This window comes from Plectropomus leopardus, chromosome 9 (assembly GCF_008729295.1).
Source record: "Plectropomus leopardus isolate mb chromosome 9, YSFRI_Pleo_2.0, whole genome shotgun sequence".
NCBI classification, from domain to species: Eukaryota; Metazoa; Chordata; class Actinopteri; order Perciformes; family Serranidae; genus Plectropomus; species Plectropomus leopardus.
In genome coordinates this window covers 13,867,006-13,879,771 of record NC_056471.1, presented here as the reverse complement: position 1 = coordinate 13,879,771, position 12,766 = coordinate 13,867,006, and the positions used below count along the sequence as shown (strand labels likewise).

The window sequence follows — 12,766 nt, the reverse complement described above, 5'->3', positions numbered from 1 at the left end:
AGGAAATATGTACACAATATTAAAAATACAAATATTTCAGAAAAAAAGAACTTCCAACAGGCTAAAAGTTGCAAGTATTTAGTGTGACCTTCCTCTCCAGTAGGCATGTCTTGAACTCTTGGTAAGACAATATGAGAAAACCTCTAGATAGTCTACTCAGGAGAGTTCAAGATGTATTGGCTTAAGACTGAAGAGGCCATTTTGTGGTGACTTTTTTGGTGTTTAATGAATTGTACATGTTCTCTGTATTGTTTATATCTTAATAAAGACACTTAGACATAATTATGTATACAGTACTGTACAAAAAGTCCACATTAGATTTGTTGTAATGAGGATTTTAATGTATCTTCATTAAGATACAAAGAGTAAAGAGAATATGGACCATTCATTAAAAGTGACACATGGAATCGTACAACCATAACAAATAGTAGCTCAGTCAATATTGACCTTTGGACATGCACTGAATGCAACCTGGTATAGAAACACCAGATTACTTTTGTAAATCTCACATTGTCTGCCGGAGTACAAGACATGCAAAGTGGAAAGGGGGGTCATACTAAATACTTGGTACTTTAACCTGTTGAAGTTAATTTATTCTAAATAATTTGCGTTTATATATTGTGTACACATTCCCTGTAGTTCTGGTTGTATTATAGGTTAGAGACCACTGATAAATAATTATGTATGATTGTTATAACTTGCTAAAATAAAGTTTAAGAGTTTTGCTAAGTACTACATGATCCATGCATGCAAGGTCTGTTTGCTTCACATCGTAATTAGCCAGCAGCAGCAGCAGCAGTGTCGTCAGCATCTCCCGGATATTTCCTCGGTGCGTGACCAAACCGCCTCACAAATGACTGCTCGGCGCTGCCCACCCCCTGTGACAAAATGGCCCACAGGCCTCGTCCGCGCGTACAAACTCTGAGTCTGCAAAACCATTAAAGTTTTTATTTCCTGGTGTGATAACGTTTGACTTTTGTGTCTCCGAACCGGTCTCAAATATGTTCCTATTATGAGAATGTCTGTGTTAATGTAACTCTGCTCTCTTATGCATGACGCAAATAGTAAGGGATCAGCGGTAAACGAGGCCACGCATTGTCTGCCCCCCGCCCTCCCTCTGCTTGTCAGGAAGCAAGCTGATTGGCCGAGGCCTAGCAAAGGGTGCCCGGGGATCCAAAACTGCAGGCCGCACTTAGCTTACCGTCAAAAATAAACCAAAACAATAACAGACAAAACTGAGAAGGGGGAGAAACACCGATAGAGTCAGAAGACAACGCTATCAGGTAAATTTATTTTGAATCGGTTAGAAAGGCATGTGGAATAAGACGCAAGGGCCCAGTCGGCCGTAGCGGGCCTCTTTCAGCCTTTTGGAAAAACAACATGGAAGATAATGCGGCACAAGCTGCTTCACCTAGCTTAGCAAGCTAGCTAGCCGATCGGGCGGCCGTCGTCGCTCAGATTAGAGCGATACGCAAACGGTCGATGTCATAAGGCATGTTAGTTTGTTGCTTATACTGGCGACTTTATTCACACTGTAACGTTGTGTTGAGTTGTGGTGTAAATGATAAGACAAGATCGGTTGTCGCATTTCTTGAGTTAGCCATTATGCTAAAACAAAATGGCGCTCGGAGGAACAGCCCTAGCCTGCTTGCTAGTTAGCTTTGGTGGGTGGAGGGCGGTAGCCGCCCTAGTATGCATTGCATAACGTCTGCGGTACTTTCATTGGCGGCCATAAAGTCGGAGCATGTGTAGTTTTGTGCAAAGAGTCCAGAGTACAAGACTATTTTAAAACGACAACTGCGGCAGCACTGCGTTAGTGTAATCCCAACTAACTAGTTTAAATTCGCGGAAATCAGGGACCCATAACGGTCACTACATACTATTGCAGACATTTCATATTTGGCTCATTTTGAACCGTCATGTGACGGGCCAGGCATTTCCTCCCACATAAAAACAACCAAGTAAAGCTCTTTTCTGCAGAGAAATCAGAGCCGCTGCCTGTAAGCTCGTCCTCCAGCACACTAAGTGGGACAACCCTTTGTCTCAGCTGGTTGAAGCCATCAGGCTCAACCAGCTCCAGGTGTATAGCTGCATGTCCTCAGGTTGAAGCTGCGTGTAGTACTCTTGATAAGCAATGGATGGAGCCCGTGGTCAACAACACAACTGCCCTCCTTCTCAGTGGCAGCAGATAGGGGTTTCTGTATCGTATTTAGTTCATTCACCTTTATTTTCAGTGTTGGAATGTAACTAAATGCATTTACTCAAGTACTGTACTTAAGTACATATTAATAGTAACCGTGCGTTACATGAGTATTTTCTTGTCATGCCACTTTATACTCTTACTCAACTACATTACAGAGGGAAATTTTGTAACATTAATTTTTTCGTCACTACATGTTTTCCAACTGCTTTAAAGAATTTACAAATTAAGATCCTAACATAACAATCAAACAAGAAGAATTAATATGTTTTTTCTATTTTCCTAGTGACCATTTGGAAGTTTGGGGGATTTTTTTTCAAAAAATCATTTTTTGGGGGTGTTTTTTTTTTTTTTTTTTTTTTTTTTTTTTTTTTAATATTTCTTCACATTGGGTTCTTTTATTTTTCATACTTTAAGTACTTTTTCCTGAATATACTCACTTACTTACAAAAGTTACATTTTCTATGACAAACTTTTACTTATAAAGAGTATTTTCTCAGTGTGATAGTAGTACTTCCACTTAAGTAAAGAAACTAAATACCTCTTCCACCAGTGTTTATTTGTAGTGGCACCAGTGCCCGGTGTATAAAGCTAAGCCCGTGCAGAAATGCTGTGTGTTGTAATGTCTTTACAACACAGGAGACTACACTTAAAAACTCACTACCCCTTTTTTGTTCTCTCCCATTATCAGCACAATGCTTAGGAGTACCAATTGTGTGTTTTTTCTTTGTCAGAGGGCTTGATCACCTTGATGGAAGGAAGAACATCAGATATCCTATTGGCTGTATTCTAAGGGTTTTGTCAGCAAATGTGAAGGTATGTATTGAATACTAGACAACGCAGTATTGTAAGCTGGTGATTTCACTTTCATTTTTAGTAATGCAAAGTAAAAAAAAGTGCAATAAAACAGCTGACACAGTCTACACTTCAATTTTCAGTCTTTTATCAGATTGAAGACATGGATCAAGGAGGAGGGGTGTTGGAGCTACACACTCAGGAGCTGAAGATGCCCCACGCTATGATCATGCAAGACTTTGGTAGGTAGTCAGGAAGGACATGGCAATCATTTCTGCATGTAACATGTAGTCTAAGACACATTAAGATACAAATGACAGTAAAATGAAAGACTATAGATCTTACGGATAAATTCTGTTATTTCTTAAAATAATGTTAATTATCACAATAACATTACAGGTCAGTCTAACATAGCACACAAATAAATAAATAAATAAGTGATGCACGTTTTAAAACATGTGACAAACTGCACTGATGTCTTTGTTTTTGCTAGAGAGTGAGAAAAATGTGTTAGAGCTTCAGTTGTTTCAGATCTCTTTGTCATGCACTCCTCTCTGTGTCTTGTGTTTACAGTTGCAGGCATGGGGGGTCTGGCTCACATCGATGGAGAGCACATTGTGGTGTCTGTGCCCGAGGGTATGCTTCTTTCTGACGTGATGACCGACGAGGGCATCCTCTTGGAGCATGAGCTCGAGGTGGAAGGCCTAGAGACTCAGGTGGTTCAAGGCCTGGAGACAGAGGTGGTTGAAGGACTGGAGACAGAAGTGGTGGAGAGCTTGCATGCAGATGTTGAGGGCTTGGAGGCAGAAGTGGTTGAAGGGCTACAGACGCAGGTGGTGGAGCTGGAGGCTCAGGTCGTCGAGGGCCTAGAGGCTGAGGTGGAAGTGGAGGGTCTGGAGGCGCACGTGGTTGAGGGCCTGGAAACTGAGGTAGATGTTGAGGACCTGGAAGCTCACGTTGTTGAGGGCCTTGAGGAAGAGGTGGAGGTGGAGGGTTTGGAAGCTGAGGTTGTTGAAGGCCTCGAGGTAGATGTGGAAAGTCTCCAGTCTCAAGGGGTGGAAGCCCATGAAATGACCACCGAAGACATGGTGTCGTCAGAACACAGCGTGATCATGCCTGAGAACATTCTGGGCACGGAGGTTGCAATAGAGGAAGCTCTGGACTCCCATCATCATCACGTCCTAACTTCAGACCTCATCCAGGACTCAAACCACCACCATGATGACATGCCAGACCAGGTGTTTGTGGCAGAGCTGCTGTCTGAGCACCAGGACAACACTCTAGACCACCAGCTTGTGTCGGAAGGCTTGATGGTAACAGAGGCCAACTCTGAGACCATAATCCACGAACAGCTGCCAGCCGAGGCCGTTCCCCTGCAGACAGATGAGGATGATGATGCAAGAAGCAGTTCTGAAGATTACCTCATGATCTCCTGTAAGACAGCTTGCATTACAATAACTTATATTAATAGAGTGACCAAGGGATGATGTTTTTCTGTCAGCCAACAAAGCTAACGTTACTCTGGTTCCCTCGTCAAAAAGTCTGTGGAATTTTTCCATTGGATTTCGGATCACTGTAGAAAATAAGCCTTGTGATAAACAAACATTTATGATATATTCCTGTTTTTTTTTCAGCAAGATAATATTCACAAATGAACACCACTTTCAGGATTTTTGAAGCCTAAATGCAATTGAGAAAAGTAAATGGCTATTGATAAGCTAAAATGAACTACATAATGGACGCATTGCCCCGGCTGTGGGGCTGTAAAGCTGTGTTCAGCAGAGTTCTGCGAATTACTGACATATTTAATGTTGTAGAACAAAAGGTGAAAGTCTCTTAAGCTTGTGTTAACCACAGAACTTATTTAAGGCTTAACAAAAAAAACATTCAAAAAACCCACTGACTTTGAGATGAGGGAGCCGGAGGTGCTGAAATGTTAATGGATTTCCAGGTTTAAGGACTCATTACTGGGGTTCTCTGTAAACACTGTTATTATGCAATGTCATATTTAATTATTGGCAATTTCTAAGTTTATTTGTGTTTCTGTAGTGGATGAGGTGGGGGAGAAGCTGGACATAGGAGACACTCCCTTGGAGATCAGCACTGAGGTAATGGAAGACAAGGAATCTAAAGAGGAGGACGGATCTGAGGTCATCAAAGTCTACATTTTCAAAGCTGAAGCAGATGACGATCTAGGCAAGTGACTTAATAAATAAACAAATCATTTCAACAGTGCAAGTAAAGTTATTCTGTGATTGTAGGTCATGGCTTTAATTGAAATGTAATTTGTTTCTTTTTCCAGGTGGAACGGAGGTAATAACAGAGGATGATTACCAGAATGGCCATCCGGACCTGGAAGCGGCATCATCGGGCAGACTGGGAGTTGGCCGTGACAAGATGGTCTACATGGCAGTCAAGAACCATCCAAAAGAAGAAGAGGATGATGACGATGACAGCGATGATGATGACGATGATGATATCAGTATGTTCCTTTTACTCGATTTTGTCAGATAGGCTGTGTGGCTTTCAATCAGAAGAAGGTGTCAACCTTCAGTCTTTGTTAAAAGAGATCAGTAAAAGGAGGCAGCTGTATGCCAGCATACTTAAAAAAAACTTCCTCAACAACAAGATGTTTTTGCCTGTTTCTGTGCGGTGTGTACTGCCAATGTTAAGGTTTAGATTTAAAACGTGACAGTGCCATAGAGAAATGTTTTTGTCCCAACAGAAAGTGTCTTCTACCCTGCAGATATTGAAATCTTAACTGTCTGTGCAGGTAGTACCATTGATCAGGTGAAGAATGGAGCAGCTACACAATTTCTGCAAATCCGAGAGGGAATGGGCGCCAACCGTGTCCTCAAACCCAAAGCTAAGAAGAAGAAGAAAGGAGACACACGGCAGTGTCAGACTGGTATGAGCAGCATAAAATTCTTGAATGATGAGTATGACTTGATCATGAGCATCTGACACTTTTAAAAGTTTGTTAAACAATATTCATTTTGCCATCATCGTCTCTTACAGCTGTTATCATTGGACCAGATGGCATGCCTTTGACTGTCTACCCCTGCCACATATGTGGAAAGAAGTTTCGCTCAAGAGGCTTCCTCAAATGCCACATGAAGAACCACCCGGACCACCTGCTTAAGAAGAAGTACCAGTGTACAGACTGCGACTTTACCACCAACAAAAAGGTCAGTTTCCACAACCACTTGGAGAGTCACAAGCTGCTGAATCACAACAATGAGCGCTCTCCAGAATACACCGAATACACACGGCGCTACCACGAGTCCAGCCCCTTGGGCTCTGACAAGCTTATTGTCAAGGACCGGGAGCCCAAACTGCATCACTGCAAGTACTGCGATTATGAGACGGCTGAACAGGGCCTGCTCAACCGTCACCTGCTCGCCGTGCACAGTAAGAACTTTGCACATGTGTGTGTTGAGTGCGCCAAAGGCTTCCGCCACCCGTCAGAGCTGAAGAAACACATGCGGACCCACACAGGTGAGAAGCCCTATCACTGCCCGCACTGCGAGTTCCGCTGTGCAGACCAGTCCAACCTAAAGACTCACATCAAGAGCAAGCACGGCGCAGATCTGCCTTTCAAGTGCAGCCACTGTCCCCAAGCCTACGCTGACGCACGGGAACTTCAGCGTCATATAGAGATGGTGCAAGGCCACAAGACCCACCAGTGTCCACACTGTGAGCACAAGAGCACCAACTCCAGTGACCTGAAACGACACATTATCTCTGTTCACACCAAGGACTTCCCCCATCAGTGTGACGTGTGTGAGAAAGGCTTTCACAGGCCCTCGGAGTTGAAGAAACACGCAGAGACGCACAAGGGCAACAAGGTGCACCAGTGCCGGCATTGTAACTTCAACGCTCCCGACACCTTCACTTTGAGTCGCCATATCCTGTCCTTGCATACAAAGGACCTCCCCTTTAAGTGCAAGCGCTGCCGGCGAGGCTTCCGGCAGCCCGCTGAGCTGAAGAAGCACATGAAGACGCACAGTGGTAGAAAGGTTTATCAGTGCCAGTATTGTGAGTATAACAGTACGGACGCTTCTGGCTTCAAGCGCCACGTCATCTCCATTCACACCAAGGACTACCCTCACCGCTGCGACTACTGCACCAAGGGCTTTAGGAGGCCTTCGGAGAAGAGCCAGCACATAGCCAGGCATCACAAAGACATGTTGATGTAATGCCATCGCACACACAAACACACTCCTCTTTCCCGAGTAAATCTGTGTCACACACCCAGAGGTAATTTTAGTGTATTAACAAAGAAATGACGGATGTATGCTGTTGATGAAGACGACATTATAATTGCCGTTCTGTGTTCTGTGTCGTAATGGGTGTAAACCTCCTCCCCCAGGGGTAATGCGAGAACACGTTTTAGATGGGGGTGAAGTCTGAAAAAGACAGTGTGTACACTGAGTGGGACAGCTGTAAATTGTGTTTTGTTTTGTTGCAGAATCACATATGAACATATATTCAGGGTCTCAAATGTCTATATTTTTATACCCACTCAGCTGAAATGCTGCAAGATGATGACTGTGTCCTGTAAAACAGAAAGTGGTGCTTTGTGAGCGTCATGCCAGTTCTTCAGATGAGGCAGAATGAGTACCGGTGAAGTTTGCCCTCATAGTACCAACTAGTATCTCTTTTCCTTATTAACCAGCTTTTAGCTTGACATTTGTTTTCAATGTCACGTGGTCTTAAAGGGGCAGGGCCATTCATGAGTTCATAAATGGTTTTGAGTGATGCTGACACACATTACGCACCTTAAAAAGATATTTCATTAAAAACAGTTGACCTTCCATCACTTTGGATTTTCCTACCAAGCCTGAACACTTGGAGTTCCCATTAAATTAATCATGTATAATATAGGCTGTATTCTGTTAAATATGTCTTAAAAGTTGAATCAGTCTGGTCTGATCAGCAGTGTCTAACAAAGGAGAAACGGTGCAGTTGGTATTTTAGTAGAATATCCCTTTAGTGTACACCACACATTTCTGACACAGAAGTCTGCTATTATATCTGCTACGATGGTTTCCGATAGTTCACAGGTGGAATAGCATATGGACTTGACAGATGGTTGGCTTCACGTTTTATAACCCCCGAATTGGTGACATCTGACAGCCACTGTAAGTTGCGTATGTGTGACGTTACCTATGACACAGATGTGCTCTCTCAGCTAACCATTTGATTGCAATCATGCCTTACATCTGTTGGTCTTTATCCCCTCAAGCACTGATGAACACAGCTAATCAGAAAATAAGTGATTTTTAACTCTCAAACATGCTGTATCAATACCATTCTCTCAGAGATTGTGTGTTTGAGTCAGTGGAAAGCACTTTAATAACTTTTTTGTATTTTAATTACGTGTGTGTACATATATAGAGATATATACATATATCTGTATATATATCTATATATATCTATATATATAAAAACCCTAGATAATAAACAATTACAGAGCTTTGTGAGTTGGTAAAGGTAAAGATTGTTTTGAGTGTTCTAGCAAGTGAGCGCGATCCATTACTGCATCAAAAACTGAATTGTCATTGAAAGTGGTGGGTGAAACCATTTATTGTTTTGTTCTATGGATAAGTGATTGGGTTTTGTGTTCTGTTTGTGCTCACTAACAAGTTTCCCAGACCCTCGTCCTGCAGTCCCTAAATAACCCCACCCAGATCCCAAACATGGGATTATTCCCCTTGAAGTCAGTGGTCATCATATTGGCATTAGTCTTTAAAGTATGCACATATGCTGTCTCCATGAAATTAATTGTGGTATATATTAAAAATCCCTGCATTTCGTGTACCTTAGTCTATATTTTCTTTCAGTCTGATTGTGGATAAACTACTGGTGGGGAAGAACCAAAATAAACAATTATCTTTTTACGCTCTTTGTCATTTCTGCCATCCAACCAGGAATCACCTTTATGTAGCTTTACATGGCCCTGTCAGCGGTTTTATTATCATCATATAACACAGGTGCAAGCACATATATATAATTTACACATTCGGTCACAGCAGATCTGTATTGTATTGAAGCAATGTCAACATTTGGTTCACACTCGTATCACAGATCGTCCCTTAAATTCACTTAAGAGGAGCACACAGAATCCAGATTAAATGGTTCTATATGTCCTCATTTCATTTAGTAGATTTGTAGGCCCATGGCAGACAGGACATCATGCAGGATTGTAGTTCAGCCACAATATTAAAACCACTAACAGGTGAAGTGAATAACATTGATCATGTTGTCACATTGCAATGTTGTGCTGGAAAACACTGAGCTGTACTGCCCAATCTAGATACTTTTCCAGTAGACAGTACAGTCCTCCACTTCAGTTGGCTGAATGAAATTGATTCAGTCAACTTAAAAACTTCAAATTTAAACACTAAAGCCTCCAAAGTTGTGTTCATTGATTTTAAATCACTCTTCCAAATGCAGTCCTGCATCCTTAATAGCATCTCCAACTCAAGTAGATTCAACACATACTTTACATGTGCAGATCTTTTAAGTGCAAAGAGAGTTCAGAGCCTCACTGGTTTTGCAGAAAGCAAAAACAACAGCACAGGTTAAAAAACATATTCTCTCGGTCAGAAAGAAGAGAACCAGCTGACACAGACCGTTCTCCCGCCTGCACGGGATCTGAATTAGTTTCCCCAGAAAAGTTACAGGCACACAAATGAGTTTCAACCGGTTTTAGGAAATCAACATACCGGCTTTGCATAATAGCTCTACTTATCAGTCCGGTTGTTTATGTCTAGGATACACATTTTTGTGTCCACTGATTCAGAATTGGTGTAAGGGCAGTTTAATTATGACTGCTGTTAAGTGCTCAGGTGTTAGAAGGAGGACAAAAATAAGAAAGGCAAAGGTGTTACTTATAAGATCAACAATAGCTCCTTTTTTCCACATGGGCCAGTAAACCATCACAGTGTGAGCCAGAATGCACAAAACCAAGGCAAGGCAAATGTATTTATAAAGCACGTTTCATACCCAGAGGCAACCCAAAGTGCTTTACAGATTAATCAAGTCAAAGTTCACTGTAGCCCAGTCACATAGCATGCCCCAAAGGGCTGGAAGAATAGTAAATTCAATTTCATTTTTCAATTGATGTTTAAAGTCCAGTGTCACAAATCATAATTAGCCTTGGAGGGTTTTACAACATACCAGCACACTGACTGTGAAGCAGCTAAATCAGCCATCATCAATTTTATTATTTACACCTTTTGTGAAACTGTCAAACATGTCCTCTATGAAAACACACAAAAAAGAGAGTACTGCATAGTGACCCCAAATGGTCTCAATTGAAAATGCCCCCCTTTCATGTTAAATAGGTGTTAACAGCTCTGAGTCTACATGTGGCAGGATCAGTTTCAGCGCTGCACTTACTTAAAATTCAGACAACTTCAGAATTGGTGGTAGCCAACAAAGCTAAAGCTCAGTCACAGAGATGGTAATGAATGTGGAGTCACATTTGTCAAAGTCGTTAGGGAGGAAATGATTGGTTTGGGAGTGGCCCTGGAGAAAGAGGAAACAAACATTGATTAAATGTTTTGGGTGAAACCACAGAAAAGCGAGGAGAAGCTGTGATTGAATCAGAAAGAATGCGGAGTGATCTGATCCAAAAGTTTGCAGCTGTGATACTGTGGGTGTGTGCGGGCTGTCCAGGCGAGGTGGCCTCCCTCTTTGAATGTCCACTTTAATTTCATCAGTGTGTTATTCATCTGTCACAAGGACTGCCGTCATTACTGACTCGGGCTTATTATTAAATAAACAACTGGATCTTTTTCCTCTCCACCGAGACTCACGGGAGACTCTTTCTGCGCTTTACAACTGTGTGTGTCGCTGAGATGCGTAGCAGTCGTGTCTTGTTGCGCTTCCTCATCGCCCGTCTTGAAAGATGTATGATGCCTCATACTGAGGGAAATGAGGCTGTGCAGACGGGTCCACATGGGCACCGCAAACACCTGATAGATGCAACAGCCTGTTCATTTTTTGTTGATCCCCCAGAATATCTCATAAATCACTTACTGGTGCAGCTGTCAACAGAAACGGCGGAGAACGCAGAGATCAATATGCAGACACATCCACAAAATCCTCCCTAAGTAACCCGTCTTTCTCACCGTATTATCCAAGAATTTAGCACGAGTACATCGGGTTGTTTTTCCTCTGAGTACACGCGATTAAGCAAAAGCTGTGGCAGTAAGTACATTTTCCCATTTCCTGGTTGAGTATACTGAACCACTATCTCTCTCCCAAGCCTCTTCTCTGCCTATTTTGAGTCAGCCGAGCATCAAACGCACACCTAACAGCCTCTGAAGGCCATCACAGTGATGAGAATTGACAGGCGTACACGGATAATCCAGCCGCTGCAGAAGGTCAAACTAATTTATTTGATGCAGTCGTTTTGCCTATTTGTCTGAAGATCAATGAGCTATTGTGTAGATGTGATTAGAATGATGAAACCGCCAGTAAAAATCAAGGGTCACATGCTGATCTGAGTGATACATGCACACGTATTTCAGCCATTTCATCATTTTAAATCACTGCAATGGGTTAATATTTGACAACAATCCCAAAATATTTTGATATGGTTCTTCATCAGAGCATATTATTTTGGATTTTTTTTTTTGACTGCACAGCATTCTGGGCATATTGCTTGTGCATATTTCAATGAAGGGAATGGCAAATGGAGCCGTGGGACTCATTGGCAGACAGCACGGCCATATTACCTCCAGATCCTGCGGTGGCCCACATAACCGGAGTGGTCCGAGCCAGATTGTCGACGACAAGGCTGTAAGTGCTGCAAGCCAGCTGGAGACTGCGGGGCCTTCGGGGAAATCAGTGCCAGGACGCTTGGAGACGGGCAAAATTGGCCTGCTGATTAGTTAGACAAAGGACTGTGTGGCGGACTACACATGACAAGAGAGGGAAAACGAGGGAGACATTGAGCATAAATATCAGGCAGCCTGTTGACTATGCAGGTCTCTCTGACTCACCCATGCTCCTTATTGGTGCAAGTAAGATCTGCCATCTCATGTTCCTCAATCTGAAAAATTATTTCCAAAAGCCAATAAGTGGGCCTTTGAGTTTATGGTGCTATTGAAAATGTCAAGAACAACTTTCATGCTTAATGTTTAAATGTAAAAAAAAGGTGCTATGGATGGAATTGTAACAGCTACTGAGCTTGCTATGATAACTGAGTCCTGACTCAGTGAATGTGACAAGGAGGGAGTCCACACAAGAAATTTACTAAAAACAATCATTTTAAAAAACAAACAAACTACAGATTGACTTAAATGAACAATGAAGTGTGCAGATCAGCAACGTCAGTAGAGAAAGCCACGCATGGATGTTTGTCAGGTGTGCTGTGGAGGTGATTAAGGTGCAAAACCAAAATGCAGTAACGCAAGGTGGATGTGTGCTGGAGGAAGGAAGAGAGCAAGTTAACACCTGGGCCAACTTTTAAAACCTGGAAGGCCCAGGTGAGTGCAATCAAGGCAATAACCCTCCAAGATAGTGGAGACAAATTACTCATGCAATAATGTGTTCATCACTTGATGGTTGTAGTTGGTAAAGGTAAGACTCGTTTGAATACATTTATAGTAAATGAGTAGTTTAACCTTATAATGATAAAAAATCATACTTTATTACTTGACTTATGTTTTGAATTAAAGGTCCAGTGTGTAAGTTTTAGGGGGATATAGTGGATTACAGATTGCAACAAGCTGAAAAATTCCTTCAGTGTTCACT

At 42.2% G+C, this 12,766-nt stretch overlaps 1 protein-coding gene across 1 annotated transcript; it reads left to right on the top strand.

Moving 5' to 3' along the window:
• The first annotated feature begins 1,133 nt into the window (after positions 1–1,133).
• Positions 1,134–8,898, top strand: znf711 (zinc finger protein 711). The gene is made up of 8 exons (XM_042493408.1): positions 1,134–1,283; positions 2,935–3,016; positions 3,139–3,237; positions 3,569–4,429; positions 5,045–5,191; positions 5,298–5,477; positions 5,769–5,903; positions 6,014–8,898. Exons 3-8 carry the CDS (start codon positions 3,159–3,161, stop codon positions 7,192–7,194), a joined length of 2,583 nt encoding a protein of 860 aa, XP_042349342.1. The 5' UTR covers positions 1,134–1,283; positions 2,935–3,016; positions 3,139–3,158; the 3' UTR covers positions 7,195–8,898.
• Positions 8,899–12,766: the final 3,868 nt, after the last annotated feature.

Excerpts from the sequence above, each read along its gene's own strand:
- znf711 (XM_042493408.1), top strand. The coding sequence starts at position 3,159 with ATGGATCAAGGAGGAGGGGTGTTGGAGCTACACACTCAGGAGCTGAAG. Across the intron at positions 5,192-5,297 it reads TGAAGCAGATGACGATCTAG|GTGGAACGGAGGTAATAACA; the intron begins GCAAGTGACTTA and ends TTCTTTTTCCAG. Across the intron at positions 5,478-5,768 it reads TGATGACGATGATGATATCA|GTAGTACCATTGATCAGGTG; the intron begins GTATGTTCCTTT and ends CTGTCTGTGCAG.